Genomic DNA, 21,740 nt, shown 5'->3' on the forward strand with positions numbered 1-21,740 from the left:
TAAGAAAATTAACAGACAACCATGATAGAGTTTCCCAGAGCCATCTGCTGAAAACTAAGACTACACTTAGTACTGAAAAGGCCATAAAAGTATTACAGTGCTCAGTGCAGTAAAACTGAGGGGGGAAATTATTGTGTTGCCAAAGGATCCTGTTGATGATGTTGCTGATGCAGTAAATAAAAGAGAGCCCTAATCATATTATCAGATCCGCTCAGTGTTGCACAATATTCAGATTCAGCTGTAGACAAAGCGTCCATAGAGTGGCACATGTGTTCATTATAGAGACCATTATAAACAGTGAGACCAGTCTTTGTGCAGAGGCGATCCAAGTGGTGAGCTTTAGCTTTAAGGTGGTGTAATTCTGGGGTGAACCACAGAGCAGAGGAGACAAAAGAGACAGTCTGAGATTTCAAAGGAGTTGGAAAATCAATAAATTGCTACAGACCAAAACAATAAAACATGATGAGAAATAAATTGTAATAGTTTTAGTGACAGTGTCCATATATATGTTAAAATAACCCAGTATAATAAACTCACACTGAAACATTTTTACAACAGTTTTAGAGGATACTTTCCACTTCTCATTTTAGAGTACATTGAACCCCACCCACAACCAGACACAGGACTGACAGCTCTAAACAAACTCAGGAGGAAGAGCTTGATTTCTAACCTGAATCAGCACACAGACTGACAAAGGAATCAGGTAACTTCACTCTAAACCCAGCATATACAGGTTCAGTGAATGTGGTGTGGAAGGCGTGCAGGTGGATCGGTGTGTCAGAAGACACACTGTAGAAGGACACAGTGCCGACATCACAGTCCACATACACTCCTGTTTTGTGACAGACAGATGAGGAGGGGGCAGCGATCACTCTTGATGAGTAATTGTGAGTTGCAAAGTAACCACTATCATCGCAGTAAAGACACCAAGATTGCTCAGTCCTTCCAAACCTGCTGTCATCACCATTTCCTTTACGTTTGATTCCTCTGTATGTTACTGCAATACGAACTTCTCCGCTCCACTCGACCTCCCAGTAACAGCGACCAGTCAGGTGTTCAGTGCACATCAGCTGAGGCCAGTGATCAAATCTGTCGGGATGATCTGCATATAACTGGTCCTCTTCCACGTGCATCACCTTCTTCTTGTTGTCAGACAGTTTGAGTTTTCTGTGCACTGTGTTTGGATCCAGGCTCAGTTCACAGAAATCTAATTGGGAGAATGACACAGGTCTGTCATCAGTACTTGCACCTGTAATCACTCAAGGTTAAACTCAAGGTTAAACATAAATTAGAGCCGACCTATGATGGTAAATTTGTCCCACATTTTGTGGTCTGTAGACGTTCGAAACGTCATTGAAATTATGAGCGCAATAGAATAGGAAGGAAAAAAAAAACTTAGAAGACCAAAACACTTAAGTGCCCCCACCACTATGTTGCTTTCTCTTCTAGTGTACACATTTTTAATAGATAGCATTAAAAATAGTTTTAATAATTTGAGAAACAATTTATTCAAATAATTTCTCTAAATTAAAAAAAAAAAAACTTACATTTTCTTAGACCCGGTTTGAACCACTGGACTCCACAAGGATTCATCCTGAAAAGAGAACATTTTTAGCATCCAGATGCAGGCTTTGAAATTCCTTCATTTGTCTTTCTCTCTTTTACAGAAAGGTGACTTGTTCTTTTAGAAGTACAGAACAGGAATAATTATTGATCTGCTTAATTTACCACTCATATTGGTGCATTTATTGTTATTTCTGTATAAGGTCAGCTTGAAGATAAAGATTAGTTCTGGATCACATGGTCAATGACAGTTAAACCTGGAGAGCCATGACTGGAAGGGACAGAGTGAGTTTTATTTGTTTATTTTTGATTTATGTACTAGTCACAATTTGTCTACAATAAAATATCATGTTTGAGAAGGGTGTTCAAATGCTCTTGGATAACAAGATGGTCCATTGGAATGCAATCTATCCCTCAACATCCCTGTTTCCTCTTCTTCTAGAGATGAAGACCTTCTGGACTGGGGACTCTTCCAGTGCGCCCTCACTGCACCAGACCTGTCTGACATCCTCACTGACACATAATCCAACTCGCCACTAAGTCGCATTTGACAGCTAGGTTCCTTCAAATTGTAATAAGGTGAAGAGCAACACAGAGTGATCTATAGATTGGGGTAGCATCAGTAGGAATGCTTTACAGGTCTATTATAATAAAAAAGAGGGCTGAGCTTGAAGCTTCACCTGACAAATTATTTCTCAATCTGTGTTCCTATCCACATTGTGAGCTGTGGGTTGTGACCAACAGAATTAAAGTCTAGACATAAACATCAGGATTAGCTCTCTATAAAGGATGTCTGGGCTTAGCTTTAGAGATAGCATAATGAGTTCAATCATTCAGAAAGGGCTCAGGTAGTTTGAGCATCTGACTGGGATACCTCCTGTACACCTCCACTATGAGGTGCTTCAAGCATGTCCTACAGAAAAGAGATTCAAGTGTCTCCAGGTGGCTTGGAAGCACCTCGGTATCCCAGAAAAGCCAGAGATGATGGCCAGGAAGAGAGCAGTTTAATTATCTCTTCTTAGGCTGCTGCTTTTGTTACTTGGCCTCAGAAATGGGGCAGAAAATCAATGGATGAATGGGTGGGTGGATGGTTTCACTGTCAAAATAACAATATTTTTAAATGGTAACAGTTTGAATGTTTATACCATCTTCCTAACAATGAAATGGAGAAAAAAAGGTTTTGAGCTTGACCTCCATGTTGTCTGCTCATACCTGAGTGCATCTAGTTTCCAGTGTCTGTTCTCCTGTAGACCAGACAGCAGCTTTTCAGAGTCTGCTAGATTATTGTAGCTCAAGTCTAGCTCTTTCAGATGGGAGTGGTTAGAGCTCAGTGCTGAGTTCAGAGAAGCATAGCCTTTCTCTGTGATCATACAGCCAGACAGCCTGTAAATACACCAAAAACATGACACATTGTTTGAGAAGCAATTCTAAATTACTGTTCTGTTCTAGACTTAATTTTAGAAAAACAAATATCAAATAATCCTCCGTAATACAACGGAAACACCAGAATATAATCTGTATCTTCTAACCTTAGGATTTCAAGTGTACAGTGCGTGTGACTCCCAAGTCCAGCACACAGCAGCTTCACTCCTGAGTCGTGCAGGTTGTTGTTACTCATGTCCAGGTCTCTCAATTTAGAGGACTGGGAACTGAGAACTGATGACAGAGCTTCACAGCTTTTCTCTGTGAGGTTACAACCACTCAATCTGGGAATATATCAGTGAGGAAAATTAAATCTATGATCTTGCCAAACTCTTGAAAGAGTTTATATTTAAACCCCTCAATAAACATGGTTCAGATTGATTTACACACTTACAGAGCTTTCTTGGAGGCTTTGATCACTGGCAGCAGCTTCAGTAGAGCCTCCTCTGAAGCTGAATATTTCTTCAGGTCAAACTCATTCAGATCTTCTTCTGATGATAATAGTATGAAGACCAGAGCTGACCACTGAACAGGAGTCAGATCAATTATAGACAGGCTTCCTGAACTCAAATGGCATCGAATTTCCTTCACTATACAATGATTGTACATTTCATTCAGGCAGTGGAACAGATTGATATTTTTCTCTTGAGAGGGATTCTCACTGATCTTATTTTTTATGTACTGGACTGTTTCCTCATTCATCTCTGAGCTGCTTCCTGTCTGTGTCAGCAGGCCTTTTAAGAGACTTTGATTGGTCTGCAGTGAAAGACCCAGGAGGAAGCGGAGGAACAAGTCCAGGTGTCCATTTGGACTCTCTAAGGCCTTGTCCACAGCACTCTGGTAGAAGTGTCTCACTGAAGGCTCTTCAGTCGGCACTGATGCTGTTTGTTCTTCTTCCAGCAGGTTGACACCAGAGTTGTTGAATGTCAGATGGACATGAAGAGCAGCCAGAAACTCCTGAACACTCAGATGGATGAAGCAGAACACCTTCTCCTGGTAGAGCCCTCTCTCTTCTTTAAAGATCTGTGTGAACACTCCTGAGTACACTGAGGCCTTTCCGATATTGATGCCACACTCTGTCAGGTCTGATTCATAGAAGATCAGGTTGCCCTTCTGCAGCTGCTCAAAAGCCAGTTTTCCCAGAGACTCAATCATCTTCTTGTTCTCTGGACTCCAGTGTGGATCTGACTCAGCTCCTCCATCATACTTGATGTTCTTCACTTTGGTCTGAACCACCAGGAAGTGGATGTACATCTCAGTCAGGGTCTTAGGCAGTTTTTTTTCCTCTCTGCTTTTTAACACATTCTCTATAACTGTAGCAGTGATCCAGCAGAAGACTGGGATGTGGCACATGATGTGGATGCTATTTGATGTGCTGACATGAGAAATGATCCAGGTGGCCTCCTTGGAAACTGTGAATCTTTTCCTGAAATATTCTTTCTTCTGTGAGTTAGTGAACCCTGTGACCTCTGTAACCATGTCTATGCACTCAACAGGGATCTGATTGGCTGCTGCAGGTCGTGTGGTTATCCAAAGGTGAGCAGAAGGAAGCAGATTCCCCCTGATGAGATTTATCAGCAGCACATCTACTGATTTGAACTCTGTGACATCAGTCAGGATCTCAGTGTTGTTGAAGTCCAGAGGAAGTCGACACTCATCCAGACCATCAAAGATGAACACAACATTGAAGTCTTCAAATCTGCAGATTCCTGCTTGTCTGGTTTCAGTAAAGAAGTGATGAATAAGTCCCAACAGACTATAATTTTTACCTGTTAGAAGATTCAGCTCTCTGAAAGTGAATGGAAACATGAACTGGATGTCCCGGTTGGTTTTATCTTCAGCCCAGTCCAGAGTGAACTTCTGTGTTAAGACTGTTTTCCCAATGCCAGCGACTCCCTTTGTCAGCACTGTTCTGATTGGTTTATCCCTTTGCAGTGAGGCTTTAAAGATGTCTTCACATCTGATTGTTGATTCTGATGTGTCTGGTTTCTTAGAAAATGTTTCAATCTGTCTGATTTCATGTTCAGTATTTATCTCTCCAGTCCCTCCCTTTGTGATGTAGAGCTCTGTGTAAATCTGATTAAGACTGGTCGGGTTTCCTGCTTTAGAAATCCCCTCAAACACGCACTGGAACTTCTGTTTCAGATTAGATTTAAGTTTAAAATCACAGCCTGGAGCAGAGTGTTCTAAAGGAGCAAACAATAAATAACATTATTATTATTTCTATTACAAAAGGGCATTTCATTCCCCTAAAGTCTGCATTTATTAAAAATAAATGTTCTTACTGTTTAGCAGAGAGGCACCCAGCTTTTCCTGTTTCATTTTCTTCAAAAAATGGACTGTGATGTTCAGAAATGCCTCTCTACATCTCATCCTTTGCTCTTTATCCTCACCATCCAGCACATCCTCATTCTCTCTGTCACTCCCTGAGGATTCTGGGTAATCTGGATTCAGGGAATTCTGCATCTTCTTTAACTCTTTCTTCACAAAAGTTATAATGCTGTCCTCCAGCCGCTGGAATGGAATGATTGACAAAAATTAAAATCTCTTAAATTCACATCTCTGTTGAACAGACAATGATCATCTGGTCTAAAAACCTTAAATAGTGAGTTCACGTCACTATGATCCTGCTGGGCAGATTTGGAACTGGAAATATCTGAGCTGTACTGATTGACCCTGTGAAGACACCATAAAGAACAGCCAACTGTAACCATTTTTCTTTCCACACATTCACAAACAACAAATTAAAGACTTTTGTTCTGCTGTGATTAAGTTCAACTCAGTTCAGTTTAATTTATATCGCACCAAATCACAACAACAATTACCTCAAGGGGCTTTATATTGTAAGGTAAAGACCCTACAATAATCACAGAGAAAACTCAACAGTCAAAACGACCCCTTATGAATAAGCACTTGGCAACAGTGGGGAGGAAAAACTCCCTTTTAACAGGAAGAAACCTCCAGCAGAACCAGGCTCAGGGAGGGGCATTCATCTGCCACAACCAGTTGGGGGTGAGGTGCAAAATGACGATAATGTATATATTTATAGTTCAGAATAATTCTAATCAATCTTATTCTAGATCTTCTTCATTTTTAACCAAACCTTTTATTTCTGCTCTGATATATTTCCATTGTGTATTGACATTTTAATATGATTTTTAAATCAACCTGTAGCTCTGAGATCATTAAAAGGCTCTTTGTAGCGATATGAAGGCCTTTCAGGACAGCCACATATGGTACTTATTTATTTATTCTTTTTAGAACAAGTTAAAAAATATGTATAGATGTAAAAGTTTCAAAAGCAACAAAGTAAACATAATTTAAAATGGCTTATGTAGTAAAACTGTAACAGATGACATCGAGATTGAAATGAAATGCAAAAATGAGAGACCAAATGATCGTCTTATGGACAGATGTGATTCACTGGAGATTTAATGCATGTGGTATGAAAGATTTCGTACATCTTTCCTTGTGGCAGCAGAGCAGAATCAATCTGTTAGAGAAGGTGCTCTGCAGCCTATTATGTAGGAAATAACGAAGAATACATTTTTTTCTGCAGAACAAATACTTTCAATTAACGCTTTATTTGTAGCGAAATGCTTCATAGTCCGATAGCTGCTTTAAATAAAGGAATTAGGGTCAGAATTTTGGGATAGGCTGGAACCCCTGGTGTACCCTGAATTGGATAGGCAGTTAAGAAGATGGATGGTAATTATTCATGATCAGATAACAGAACAGATAAATATATCTGTTACGGCTGCATGCTGTTTCGTTTGTCTCTCTCTCTCTCTCTCTCTCTCTCTCTCTCCTGCAGGGGCGTCTCCTCCTGATCAAGGCTGCAGGATAAAGGGAGGCGATATAGGAGGCGGCACCGGAGAGAGGAGATAGTGGTGGCGAAGCAGTCTGTGGTGTTGGTGGTTGGAGCAGCTGTAGTGTGGAGAGTCGTGTGTCTGTGGGTTGACCACCGATGTGATCCGGGGTTCTGGAGGTTTAAGGGTGGTTGCTTTGCTGCTAGTGCCAGTGTGCTCAACGTGTTTCTTGTGCTTCGGTCCCCTAACAAGATAAGTGGCGTCTCCCCTTTGGAGATCTGGTTTTCTTTGGTCCCTTTCTTGATCATATGTTGCTCCCTTGTCCCCTAGGCCTGCGGGACGTAACATATCACTATAAATTTGTTTCTTCTATTGACCACATTTTTGTTTTTTTGTGCTAGTCTTTCTGTAAAAGTCGCTGCACACTACATCTCCACGGTACAATCTTTATTAATTCAAACAAGAAAAACTGGAATACTTGACTCAAAATCAACGAACCATTCAATGGGCGCTGAACTGTATAAATGTCAAACTATAGATGAGTATTTAATATTACAAGACAGTAAAAAACAAACAAACAAAAAAAACGCATGGACACGCTGACTGGTCTGTGGTTATGGAGCCCCATCCACAACAAACTGTGATGCACTGTGAATTCTATCAGAACTAGCTTGAACATTTTCAACAATTTTTAGCTACAGTAGATGTTAGAATCAACTCATTGTCATTGTGCGCACAAGGCACAGAACGAAATGTTCGTTCCAGATCACTCATCCAGAGACAAGCATCTGCGGTCATGCAGCCAGAGACCAGCACTACCGTTAGGCAATGTGGTTTAAGTGTCTTGCCCGAGGACACAACGCAGGGGCAGGGGCTCGAACCAGCAACCCTCCAGCTGCAAGGCAAACGCTGCAAGGCAAACGCCTACCCACTGCGCCACTGCCACAGTAGCACAGCCTTCACTCCCCACATACATCAGTGAGCCTTGGTCGCCTGTTTCTGGGTCACCACTGTTCCTTCCTTGGACCATTTTTGATAGATACTGACCACTACAGACCAGAAACACCCCACAAGAGCTGCAATTTTGAAGGTGCTTTGACCCAGTCGTTCAGCACTGGTCAAACTCACCCAAATCTTTACACTTGTCCATTTCTCCTGCTTCTAACACATCAACTCTAAGAACAAAATTTTCACTTGCATCTTGATAGATGTTGAAATGACTATAGTTGAAAGCTGTAAAGCACATTTAAAATTTAATTCTATCTTACTTCTCAACATCAGATGAGTTTCTTCTTTTTAAGTCAATGATGGCACCCTTTGATCGATCACTCATAGACACACAGCTGGAATCAGGATCAGATTCAGGGGAATCTGTTTTCTGGTTGCTGCTGGTAAACAGAGAAGAAGACCATCATATTTTTTTTCTTTGTATTCTGCTTTAAAAATAGGTGGAGAAACTAGGAGCTATTTATAAGAAAAGAATACACTGAGCCTATTTAGTATGATTTCTAGTAAATAAATTTAACATGTGGAGCAATCCTTTACGCTAAATTGGATAACAGGAAGACAATGAACGGGTGGATGGACCCATATTTTACCAGTGCAATAAGTTTGGGTAAAAGTTACTGTACTTGGGCTGTCTGTTTATTAATGAGTTATGGTCTCTACTGTACTCCATCCTGCAGAATCACTTTTAGGAACTAAGAACTCATACATTCATTGCTAATAATAACTGTAATTAAATGTGTGTATAGGAAACAATAGTTCCAATAGTTTGTCCTAACTTTAATTGGACTAACATGCAGTGTGACAGGTTTGTAAAATCATATTGTAATGATCCATAATGGACGTTATTTCTAAGTGCATTTCGCAGTTACTGTTGTCGTTAAGTTAGGTTGTTTAAGGCTGAACCGGAAGGAGATGTTGGGGGTCGCTCTTGGGAGGGAGGGGTTCTTTTTGTCAGAGTTTTGAGCAAGTTGGCTGTACCCTGTGAGAGCTGTTCTGTTGAGTCCGACACGAATAAACAATGTTAGCAGCAAAACCTCTGTCTGGTGTTTGGGTGACATAACGGACTGTTACACTGGTGTCAGAAACTTAAACTACGAACTACACCTGGATATATGGCCAGCGGCTCTGCTCACACCTCTGGGACGCAACTCCCGATTATGCGGAGGAACACGGTTAAGAAAGAGGAGCAGGAGATGGATATCCGACCCACTCGCAGTGCGAGGGAAGCGGCACTCCAGCTGGCTGCTGAGGCTGGCTTCTCCCCAGGTCTGTCTCGGCTGGAGGGCCGTTCGTGCCATGATCGCCATTTTGGCGGGTTGGAGCCGACATCAGGTGACGTAAACAATGATGGTGGCGCCCATGCACAGCCGGCTACGATAAACATAAAGACACCCAAGTTCAGCGGTAAGACGCCATGGGAAGTGTTTATTGCCCAGTTTGAACTATTAGCTGCTGCAGCTGGCTGGTCTGGGGAACATAAAGCACTGCAGTTAGCTCTGTGCCTGTGTGAGGATGCAGCAGCATGCCTGCTGCTGCTGAGTGAAAGAGAGAGGGGAGATTATTCTGCTCTAGTTGTGGCACTTCAGAGACGGTTTGGGCAGTATAACCAGCCTGTGCTACTGAGGTCAAAGTTTCACAACAGACGGAGACTGCCTGGAGAACCGCTGCATATCTTGGCCCATGACATTGAGTGCCTCTGCAGGCGGGCCTATGACAACATGCCCCTTGCAGTGCAGACAGAGCTCGCCCGTGATCAGTTCCTACAGGCCCTCAGCCCCAAAGAGCTCCGTATTCAGACACAGCTTGCTCGTCCAGCTACACTCAGTGCAGCTCTGGAGTTGGCGTTGGAGAGGGAGATGCTGACAGGATCTCCTGGAGGGAATGAGGATTCACCAGTGGTCAGAGCAACATCTGCGCCTGCTGAGCGGCTGGAGAGGCTGGGGGGACCACACAGCATGACCCAGACAGCTGCCCTTCAGTCACCTTCTCCCCGTGCTGGCACACGCCGCCGACCACAAAGCTGCTGGGGATGTGGACAAGCTGGACATCTCATCAGGCAGTGTCCCAGGTTTGCAGCAGCGCAGGGAAACGGTCAGGGGCCCGTGTAGGTGGGAGTACACGGGCCGTCGTGACCAACACCCCCACACCACCCACATTGTCACCTGGCATGGTCATTACCATAGGCTGGACCCAAGTTGGTGACTTTTGCCACATTCCGGTGGTGGTTGATGGCATATCCTGCACAGCACTCCTCTACACGTGGTCCAATGCAACACTGGTCCGACCCGATATCATTCCAGCTGGGACTGCCATGCAAACAACTGATGTGCAGCTTAGGACAGTCACTGGTGACCTGGCCCCCATAAGAGGGAGGGGGATGTTCCAGTTTAAGGTTGGAGACCTAACCATGCCTTTTGCTGCCTGGGTGGCTGATGTCCAGGATGCCTGCATCCTGGGGCTGGACTTTTACGAGCCATTGATGGTGTGCTGGACCTCGGACCCAGTGGTCTATTACTCCTGGAAGGAGAGAGGGTGCAGCTTAAACCCCCATCTTCAAACCCATCCCCTGCTGTAATAGCTGCTTCCACCTCGGAGTCCCCTGTATTACCACTAGTTGAACAGTGAACTGATGAAGAGGAGAGGCTGTCAGCAGTGAGGAATGTCTGGTCCAGGAACTGTGAGGGTCTGACTCAGCAGCAGCAAGGAAGTCTATGGCAGGTGCTCCTGGACTTTAAAGACATTTTTGCCCTTACAGAGTGTGATGTAGGCCTGACACACTTGGTGGAACACGTTATCGACACTGGGGATGCTCGTCCTGTTAAAGTGCACCCTTGTCATCTTCCTCTGGCTCATCAGGAGGCAGCTGACCAAGAACTGTGTGAGATGCTAAAGATGGGCATCATAGAGCCATCTGAAAGTCCCTGGGCCTCTGCTGTGGTGATGGTGCTCAAGAAGAACAGTCCATGAATGCGCTTCTGCGTGGACTACAGGCCACTTAATAAAGTTACTATAAAGGACTCTTATCCCCTTCCCAGAATCGACAAGTCTCTCTATCTGGTGGCAGGGTCTTCTTGGTTCTCCACCCTGGACCTGCGAAGTGGTTACTGGCAGGTGCCACTGTCCCAAGATACCAGATCAAAGATGGCCTTTTGCACGAACAAAGGACTGTGGCAGTTCAGAGTCTTGAGTTTTGGCCTGTGCAACGCCCCAGCCACCTTTGAGAGACTCATGGACGGTGTGCTGGCTGGTGTCCCAAGACAGCAGTGTCTGGTCTACCTGGACAACCTCCTGGTGCATGGGACCTCTTTTGAAACCACCCTGGATACCCCGAGACAGGTAATGGAGAGGGTGAGGGCCGCAGGCCTTAAGCTGCACCCGGACAAGTGCCACTTCATGAGGAGGGAGGTGGAGTTCCTTGGTCGGGAGGGCATCAGCACTTAGGAGGAAAAAGTGCAGACCATTAAGGACTGGCCCACTCCCGCAGACCAGGTACAACTAAAAAGCTTCCTGGGACTGGCGTCATATTACAGGAGGTTCGTGAAAGGCTTCTCCTCCATAGCTGCACCACTCTTTCACCTGTTGCAGAAGGATCACAACTTCAGCTGGACCCAAGACTGTCAGCAGGCATTCGACACCCTGTGCAGATCCCTGACAGAGTCTCCAATCCTTGCCCCACCCAACCCCGCCCTACCATTTGTCCTGGACACAGATGCAAGTAGTGTGGGACTGGGAGCCGTGCTGTCGCAGGTTGGACCTGAAGGTGAGAAGGTGGTGGCATACTTCAGCCGGATCCTGAATAAGAGTGAGCGACGCTATTGTGTCACTCGGCGGGAGCTCCTGGCTGTGGTGATGGCGGTGAGACACTTTAAGTACTACCTATGTGGCACGCCTTTTATCATCAGGACTGATAATGGCACCCTCCAGTGGCTTATGTCTTTCAGAGAACCAGAGGGATAGGTGGCTCGCTGGCTGGAGGAGCTCCAGGCTTTTAATTTCACTGTGGAGCACAGAGCAGGGGCACACCACTCCAATGCAGATGCACTATCCCGCCGCCCATGTGCTGCGACAGGCTGCCGTTATTGTGAGAAGCGGGAAGAGAAGGAGAGGGAACTCACAGCAACAGATAATCCCACACAGCTCTCCTGCAGGGCATTCCTAGTGTTGGACACGGCAGAATGGAGGGCCCAGCAGGAGCAAGACATTGACCTGCTGCCAGTACTACAATGGCTTGAGAACGAGCAGCGACCTAACTGGGATGAGGTTACTGGGCTCTCTATTGCCACCAAAGGGCTGTGGGCCAAGTTCAATGCTTTAAGGTTGGACAAGGGAGTGCTGCAGCGTGGCTGGAAAGATCCCGCCACAGGTGAGGAGAGGTGGCAAGTTGTGGTGCCCAAGTTGCTAAGGCCAGCGGTGCTGGAAGCCTGTCATTGGTGTGTCAAAGACCCTTCGTCGCCTGTGCCAGGGTTACTATTGGGGCCAGCAGCGTAGAGATGTGGAGGGCTTCTGTCGCAGCTGTGACTCCTGTGCCACCCACAAAGGTCCGCTGGACCAGTCTCATGCTCAACTTCAACAGCAACCAGCAGGAGCACGGATGGAGCGAGTGGCTGTGGACATCATGGGGCCATTTACCCAGACTGATAAGGGAAACCGCTATGTAGTTGCTGCTATGGACTATTTTACCAAGTGGCCGGAAGCATATGCCATCCCGGACCAGGAGGCAGAGACGGTGGCTAACACATTAGTGATTTGGAACAGGGGGGCGGTCCTTCACAGTGACCAAGGCCAGAACTTTGAGTCCAGGGTGTTTGCTGCCATGTGTGAGCACCTTGGAATTCAGAAGACCAGCACCACGTGACGGCCTGGTGGAAAGGTTTAATAGGACACTGGCCCAGCAGTTAGCCATCATCACATCAGAACACCAGCATGACTGGGACACTCACCTCCCACTCTTCCTAATGGCCTACAGGTCAGCAGTCCAGGACTCCACCCAGTGTACGCCTGCCCTGCTCATGTTAGGGAGACAACTAAGGACCCCTGCTGAACTGGCTTTTGGGAAACCTCCTGATGCTCCGGATGCACCACCGGGTCAAAGCTATGCCAGGAAGCTGCAGGACCGACTGCAGTCAGCACATTCCTATGCTCGGGACCAGCTGGCAAAGGCAGGACTGCGGCAAAAGAGAAACTACAACCTGACTACTAAAGGGAGGCACTTCCGCTGGAGAGCTGGTGTGGGTCTACAGCCCAAAGAGAAAAAAAGGACGGTGTCCTAAACTGGACAGCAACTGGGCTGGACCCTGCAGTGTCCTGGAACGAGTTGGGGAAGTGGTTTACAGAGTACAGTTGCCACCTAGAGGCAGGAAAGTGGTCCTGCACAGAGACAGGATGGCCCCTTATAAAGGTCGTTCTCCTTCCCCTTTCTCTGAGGGATGCGTGCAAATCCCCCACACTCCAGCTCAGCTGGACTCCCATCTGGACACGTCTCCCACCCCTTCTTCCCCCACCCCCCCACCCCCTAGTTTCATGTAGTTCATGCCACCCTTCGGAAGCCAAAGAGGCAACGTCAACTGGCCTCCCCGCCTCAGAGACTGTGTTTTTCCCCCGAGGACGAGGAACTTTTTGTTGGGGGGGCAGTCTAATGATCCATAATGGACATTATTTCTAAGTGCGTTTCGCAGTTGCTGTTGTCGTTAAGTTAGGTTGTTTAGGGCTGAACTGGAAGGAGATGTTGGGGGTCACTCTCGGGAGGGAGGGGTTCTTTTTGTCAGAGTTTTGAGCGAGTTGGCTGTACCCTGTGAGAGCTGTTCTGTTGAGTCCGACACGAATAAACAGTGTTAGCAGCACAACCTCTGTCTGGTGCTTGGGTGACATAACTGACTGTTACAATATATTAAAATGCAATTTTGTTCTTTTGTTAGTCTTTATATCAGTGGTCCCCAACCTTTTTTAAGCCACGGACCGGTTTAGTGTTAGAAAATATTTCCACGGACCGGCCTTTAAGGTGTAGTGGATAAATACGCCACAACGCTCTCTGGTTGTCATAGTAACGTTTAAACATGCCTTCAAAATAAGATACACCTCAAAAACATGCATACAGTAGAAATCTCCTCAGTCACGGAATTTCATCCACCATTAAAACAAATAATTTATACTCTAATGTTTTGCGAGTTTCTAGCTTATGCTTGCCTCCTGCGCTTGTCATGATTGTCTCCGGTGAAATGAACTGATATAGACACTAAAGCGATCTCCAGGCGTTGTTAGTGTGTGTAGTTGTGCATGAACGAGCCGATGCATGGAAGTGAGCTGAGGAGGGCTAAACTCATCCGACTTATGGATCACAACTAATTGGAAATGTATTACAATGGGAGCAGATTTTTCATCTGAGGTAGGTGAAAATCCGACTGATTTCGGTGATAATTTTATTGGAATTCATGTCAGGAAAAATCAGGACCTGCAGAAGCCATCCGACTAGAGCGAAAATCCAATTTGTGCGACATTGACTTAAGCGAATATGGCCTCAGTTATCTGTGAGCCCTGAGCTTTTCTCTGCTACTCATTTTTGCTAGCTTGTGGGTTGGCTGGGTTTGGCCAGCACACACCAATACAAGCTTTGATTTCACAGGAGAGTGGCTGCAGAGCCGTGGCGTCGAGCAACGGAGAGAGTCAGCTTGATGGCTGAGTCCGCCTCACTGCTATCCCCGTGTTGTTAAATAAATGGTAAATGGACTAATTCTAATATAGTGCTTTTCTACTCTTGTTGAGCACTCAAATATTTAAACGAGCGCAACGTAGGTCAACCAACATATTTTGTTAGACAGGTACAGAAACCAGCGAAGTTTGTGAGTTTAATTTTAGCAGTGACATTTCACGTGACCGAGACAAGCCTCTTGACACAAGTCAAGAGAGAGTCATAGACGGATGTAGCGGCGAGAATCCACCGATTTTTCAAAATAAAACGTCGTTCAGCCTCAGATAAGTAAAATGGAAATAATGTAAGTTATTTAGTCTTTAAGCACGGCCCGGTACCAATGCTTAAGGACAATGTAAGGTCTGGAGCCTGGGGGTTGGGGACCTCTGTTTATGACATTATTGCAGCTCTCTGGATCTTCAACTAGCTCTGCAGTGGCAGTACAGGAATCTTTGGGTATTTTGAGCCTTAACTGTTAACGGATATACCTGGACTCACACCTTTCTTTCCTTTATGCTTTCCTGTCTGACATTTTTTTTCCACTTAACACCTCCGTTTTATCTTTTATTCTCCATTATATATAATATTGCAATGTTCAAATAAAACCTGACCAAAGTTTATAATGAGGTATATGTAAAAGGTATTCCCTGTGAGCCAGACACAAGAGCATCACACTGTGCCGAATGCTGGCTTTTCACTGTATTTTTTTCTTTTTATTTAAGAAGTTAGCAATAATCTGTCACATTTTTATTTACATGGTCATCCAGCTTATGAGCCAGCTCATATGAGTTTATGATGTTTAAGAATTTATTTTCACTTACTCATAGTAAGTGAAAACAAAAGGATTATGTGAGACATTGAGTGTCATACCTTTCCATGTTGATCAAACCTGCAGCTGCCAAAGGAGAGAAATCAGTGTAAATCACAGATTATGGTTCAATTTTCATATTATTGATTTTTTTTATGAAGGCACTAAGCTGTTTAATATCATAGTAACATTACATTGTCCTTAAGCAGCCAATTTATTGTCAGAAAAAAAACGTGATAAAAACACATGGAATAATAGATTTTTTTTTCAGAAATGAAGAAGCTAATAGTGAGTTTGGTTGTGATAAATGTTGTGATTACAGGCTAAAATTAAAATCAAAATCCACTTACTTTTCTCCTTTCACTTTCACACTGTAGTTTATATGTGCTCTCCTTCATCCGTTTGTATCTGAGGAGATTATATATGGATAAATATACAGTGCTGTGCAAACATTTGGAGCAATAGTTCCCCTGATGTCCTGGAGATCTTTCAAAGTCTTTTTTTTTTGTTTTTCTTTTCACTCATTTTCAGTCCAGTCCTTTGGTCCACAATGCAATACCATATGGAAATCATCTGATTGGTAGCAGCTTCTGTTTTGTCAGCGTAACATACTGCCAGAGCAGTAAAATGCCTCCCCAGAAAGTCAGCAGTGTGGGATTATCCTGAAATATAATGAGCAAAAGGCAGCCAACATCCAAAGAAGAACTTTGAATGTCCTTCAAGAAGTCTAGAGAACTATACCTGAAGACTACTTAAACTACTTACAGAAAGCTGCCTCAGATAGATTAGGCTGAAGAGTAAAAGTGGTCACAACAAATATTGACTTTCAAGGTCGTTAGAATTGTACAAATTTTGTCTTCTGCCTTCTATACAGCACTGTGTTTCCACATATATTTGCACATTTCAATAAATCAACCTGTTTCTTATTTTCCTCACACAATCAAATAAATGAGGGGTGGTGGTGGGGTTTGCACATTGTTCTCTGTACATATATATGTTTACATGTGTGTGTTTTACAAAATTGTTTAAAAATATATTTCCTAAAAAGTTGACACTCAACATAAAATGCCATGATCACCTGTTCTGGACCAATCTGAACCGCTTTGAATCCGCCTTCAATATGTTTAACAAAGTTGGCAGAGGGGCAAAGAAAAAAAAAAAAAAAAGAAAAAGGATTTTTTTTTTTTGTTTTGTTTTTTGCAATAATAGGTCAAATAACGTCTGACTCCACACTGTGAAAGACTGTGGTGGAGGCATCCTATTACAGTACTACACTCAAAGTACCAAGTACAGTGAGCTTGTTTGTTTCTGACAGCACATGCTTGTAAATGTAGATTTTGATGATGCTTGGTTTTATACACCTGTGATAATTTCTATTCAAAGATTAGGAGGTGTGGCACAGTCCTTTTGTCCATACAGTGATGTCTTCTTCTTTTGACTGTCCTGGGGTCTGACTTATCAAAATCTGAAATTCCTTTTAGAAATCATGAATCAACAAAAGAAGGCTGAGAGCATCTAGTTTTTAATTAGCAAGCAGTTATAAGCAAGCACCAAGTATGGTGTGGTAAAACATCAGTGGATAAGGCATGGGTAATTGGCACATACTGTATGTGAAGGCACAGCTAAATCATATATATGCTTTATTATAAAATGTGAATAAATCATCTAGACAATGTATTTTTTTATTTTTAAAAATGCGTTATCAAACCACATTCATCATGTATTATCACAGCACAGTGTGGTAAAGGAGTTACTAAATTGTACTTGCTCGTTAAACCTGAATTTCAGTAATTCAGCAAAATCATTTGAAACATTGTGAAACCAAAAATGTGACAGAGGAGCTGTGTGCTGCTGTGCAGCCGAACAAGCATGAAAGGGAAAACATTTAATTTTTCAAAATTATAGTAATCTGTTTGAATGCTATTAAAAGTAGAGGTGATGCAATCACAGTGACAGCTACAATATTTCTATATTTCAAAAAACAAAACATGCAAACAAACAAAAAAATCACCTTATCAAACTTTAAAATGTTGATGTAGTGTTGAAATCCTGATCAAGCATAACATTATGACCACCTTCCTAATATTGTGTTGGTTCCTCTTTTGCTCCCAGAACAGCCCTGACCCGCTGAGGCATGGACTCCACTGGTTAGCAAAATGTTAGCAAAAGATCCTTTAAGTCCTGTAAGTTGTGAGGTGGGGCCTTCATGGATTGAACTTGTTTGTCCAGCACATCCCACAGATGCTCGATTGGATTGAGATCTGGAGAATTTGGAGGCCAAGACAACACCTCAAACTCGTTGTTGTGCTCCTCAAACCATTCCTTAACTATTTTTGCTTTGTGGCAGTGGGCATTATCTTGCTGAAAGAGGTCACAGCCATCAAAGAATACCATTTTTGCGAAAGGGTGTGCATGGTCTCCATCAATGCTTAGGTAGGTGGTAAGTGTCACAGGAATATCCACTTGAATGACAGGATCTAAGGTTTCCCAGGTCAACATTGCTTAGAGCATCACACTGTCTCTATCAGCCTACCTTCCTCCCATAGTGCATCCTAGCGCCAGGTGTTCCCAAGTAAGTGACACACACGTCTGGCCTGCCATCCATTGCTCTGTGGTCCAGGTCAGATGCTCATGTTCCCATTGTTGCTACTTTCAGTGCATGACAAGGGTCAGTATGGGCACCCTGACTGGTCTGTGGCTATGTAAATTCATACACAACAAACTGATACACTGTGTATTCTGACACCTTTCTATGAGTACCAGAATTTACTTTTTTTTGACAATTTGAGCTACAGTAGCAAATCTGTTGGATTGGACCACACAGGCTGGCCTTCACTCCTCACGTACATCAGTGAGCCTTGGCCACCCAATGACTGTTCCTTCGTTCAGTGGCGGTCCTAGCCTGTTTGGCGCCCTGGGCGAGCATCCCTGCCGGCGCCCTCCCACCCCCACCCCAACCCCCCATAGCAATCGCGCAGCAGCGCCTACCGCACTACTCCACTTGGGGGGTAATGAGCACCTGCTGTGTGGTGCATGTAGCTTTCTGCCATGGTCTGACAGACAGCTTTTAACTGAAGGTCTCCCCACCATCACAGGCACACTCAGAATTTCTTTTAAATTTTTTAAAAATTTAAAAAAAAAAAAAAAAAAGAATTTTTTAAATTTTATTTGAAAAAAACATGGAAGAAACTGAAATATTACACAGCTTCTGCTTACCTTCATCTTTGCTTATTTCTCCTGTTGTTCTTTTCTCTTTTTCCTAAACTGCACACCTGATGGCTTTGACCTTTTCCTTTCCATCTGCCGTAATTTGCACTGAAGCCTGAATAGGTTATCACCACCGCCCATCCACAGGGTTGTCAGATCTGACTGACAGTTGCCAGCCCAACACAACAAAACCTCCATTGAAACTCATGTTAATAGCACCAGGTGTGATATATATTTAACTAGAAGCACTCAGAGAGCGCAAACCTCCGCCAAGGCCATAGGGTCACTGACGCTGTAATACGTGTATCTAAATACTTTGAAATAATCTTTCATCTTTCCCAGACAACAATAACCCCCTATCCCGCAATAGTGTGTTACCTCGACCAGATCGCGGCTCCTAACCTAGTAGGGAGACCTCTGGTCTCTACTTCGCTTGGCTCGTGGCTGGTAACTAACTTGCTCATCCATGTGGGTCACCTTTAGCAAGGCGGAGAAATGCAGCAAGTCGAAGGATTTTAGCAACAGAACTTTTATTTCTTTTTCCACCGCCACCGAACACACTTTTTCCCTCGCGCTCGTCTCCCACGCTAGCCCGCATACACACACACGGGGCAGAGAAAAGTGGGTGGTGTCTCTTAAAGGGGAAGGCTCTGCCTGTATCCCGCAATACTGAAGAATCCTTAAAAAAATTCCTGGATCCAGATCGTGATTTGGATCGCCACCAAAATTTAATCACTTCTTCCTCTTGTCATTTCCAACCGCTCCACAAAATTTCAGTGACATCCGTTCATAACTTTTGGAGTAATTCTGCTGACAAACAGACAGACAAACAGACAAACAAACAACGCAACCGAAAACATAACCTCCTTGGCGGAGGTAAATATACAGAGCTTTGGGTGAGTCGCCTTTATTTATAATTCAGCAGTTACTGTTGGCTGTAACCAGGCCAAAACTGTACAGGCATGAATGAATGAACCCGGCTGACTGTCTCACTCTCACGCCATCACTGCTTCACTTGACTCGCACCCCAGGCTGAGAGGAGAAGGGGGCGGGGCAGCGCTGTGTGTGTGTGACGATCTAGTGAAGCAGTGACAGCGAGACAGAGAATCCCCCGCCTGCCCCTTTCTTTCTGTTACAACCTGTCTGACCATTGCAGAAAGCTACATGCAATACACAGCAGGCAGAGGGCGCCCATTACCCCACAAGTGGAGTAGTACGGTAGGCGCTGCTGCGGCGATCGCAATGCATTGGGGGAAGGGGGGCGGTCATGCCGCCCTAGATGAAATGCCGCCCTGGGCGGCTGCCCATGTCGCCCATATCAGAAACCGCCACTGCCTTCGTTCCCCTTTTAACAGATTCTGACCACTGCAGACTGGGAACACCCCACAACAGCTGCAATTTTAGAGATGCTCTGACTCTTGTCAGACTTGCTCAAATCCTAACATTTGCCCATTGTTTATTGGTTTCAACACATCAGCTTTGGGGACAAAATGTTCAATTGCTCACTAACATATCCCACCCACTAACAGGTGGCATAATGACGAGATAATCAGTGTTGTTCCCTTCACCTGTCAGTGGTCATGATGCTATTCCTAATTGGTGTATGTCCATGATCTGGTGGCTACAAAGTGCTGCTGTGTTTGCTTCAGACTGCCAATATTTTGATATTTTATTACTCTTAAACTTTTCAAATGCTGTATAACACTATCAACACTATCATGCCTTCCCTTGAGCCCAGGTCTAATTCTTCCTTAATAATTTGTTCACAAGTTCTCTTTAAACAAGTCATCATAAATACTTTTAAATGTAACTCGAATTTGTTTTGTTGTCAAAGGACATGTTCTATTTTAGATTTTCAATAGTTGCTAAAAAAATTTAATAATAACAGTAATAGATAACAGTATTAATAAATTATGTCAGTCTGACAATTGAAACAAATCTTTTTATTGAAAATAATATGAAGCTTAACAAGGGCTTTGTTTTTATTCTCACTTCCTGCTTTGGTTTCCTGTTTGTTGCTGACAGTGCTGATCTGACTATCTGATTGTTTGAGCTGTGTTAGATCTCAGTCAAGTTCTACATTACTTTCAGTGGTCAGACTGTTTACATGCTGGTTATTCATTTTGTATTTTAAATAAACACCAAGTTTTTTTTATTTAGTTTTTGTATTCGTTATGTTGAATTTCTAGTTTTTAGTTCAGTTAACTTTGTATCTAGTTTTAGGTTTTTAGCAGTAGTTTAGTAAGGTATAGGTTCAATAAAAGCAACGAGGAAGTGGTTTGAAGAAAAAAAAAATAAACCAGCATAAATTTAAGGTTTAATATTGTATTCTGTAGATGTAGCCTTTTTAACACTTAGACCTGCCATGGATTCAAACTGGCAGCTACAGAATCAGTGAGCTCAATAACTTTGTTTATGTGAAAGGTTTGCAAAGTTCTTAGGTCATCATTCTAGTGAAATGTTTTATGGAGAAGGGAATGATCTCTGTGAATCACTGGCTGCTGTGGTAAATCCTAAATCACAACTGCAAATACGGTTACAAAATATTTGAATAAACACACGTTTCTGAAAATCTCATAAAGCACATTTGTGTAAAATCAAAGGTTTTATGAATTAAGTGCCCTTTTTCTATTAAATGTTCCAGATGAATCAAGTCCTACCTGTTCGTTTGTGTAAAGGAGAGAGTGGGGTCACCTGACAGTTTGCAGTCTCAAACAGAGCCCCACATGACCACACTGCAATGTCCCAAGACAATCAGATGTTGAAATAAAGCAACCACGTCTTTTAACATTTCAAAACAGCAAACCATGTGACCACAAACCAGAATGTTTTTGCCAACATGATTAGAAGGCTGCACTTGTTTGCTGTTTAACAAAGGTTTTCCTCTGCATACCCCCCACCCCACCCCACCCCCAATTCCCCAGCAGAAAGGTTATTGAGCCCTTTTCCTATTTTCTACATCTAAGGTGCAGTGTGAATTTATTTTATATATTTTTTTTTAATGTTGACTGAGCAGAGGTTGAAGGAGGAACTGAGTACTAGACTGTAAAACCAAACCAGGAATCATTTGTCATGTGATGAACTTCAGTATGATAAATATTTTTCAGTCCTCAAGTTGATTTGATGACAATGTACAATCAGATGAAATTGAATTGTGTATTGTAAACATGTATTTTGAATCCTGTTATCAGTCATTTGTGGAGACAAAGTTGTATGCTGGGATATATATATATATATA

At 43.5% G+C, this 21,740-nt stretch overlaps 1 protein-coding gene across 1 annotated transcript; it reads right to left on the reverse strand.

Annotated features, from left to right (window-relative positions):
• Nucleotides 1-661: 661 nt before the first annotated feature.
• Nucleotides 662-21,252, reverse strand: LOC115775277 (NLR family CARD domain-containing protein 3-like). Its single transcript, XM_030722837.1, has 11 exons — nucleotides 21,163-21,252; nucleotides 15,646-15,703; nucleotides 15,358-15,382; nucleotides 8,063-8,182; nucleotides 5,583-5,661; nucleotides 5,271-5,499; nucleotides 3,380-5,171; nucleotides 3,093-3,269; nucleotides 2,776-2,946; nucleotides 1,548-1,594; nucleotides 662-1,207 (listed from the first exon to the last, which is right to left on the reverse strand). The coding sequence occupies exons 3-11, from the start codon at nucleotides 15,363-15,365 to the stop codon at nucleotides 666-668; spliced, it is 3,165 nt and encodes a 1,054-aa protein (XP_030578697.1). The 5' UTR covers nucleotides 15,366-15,382; nucleotides 15,646-15,703; nucleotides 21,163-21,252; the 3' UTR covers nucleotides 662-665.
• Nucleotides 21,253-21,740: the final 488 nt, after the last annotated feature.

This window comes from Archocentrus centrarchus, unplaced genomic scaffold, assembly GCF_007364275.1.
Source record: "Archocentrus centrarchus isolate MPI-CPG fArcCen1 unplaced genomic scaffold, fArcCen1 scaffold_100_ctg1, whole genome shotgun sequence".
Classification (NCBI taxonomy): Eukaryota; Metazoa; Chordata; class Actinopteri; order Cichliformes; family Cichlidae; genus Archocentrus; species Archocentrus centrarchus.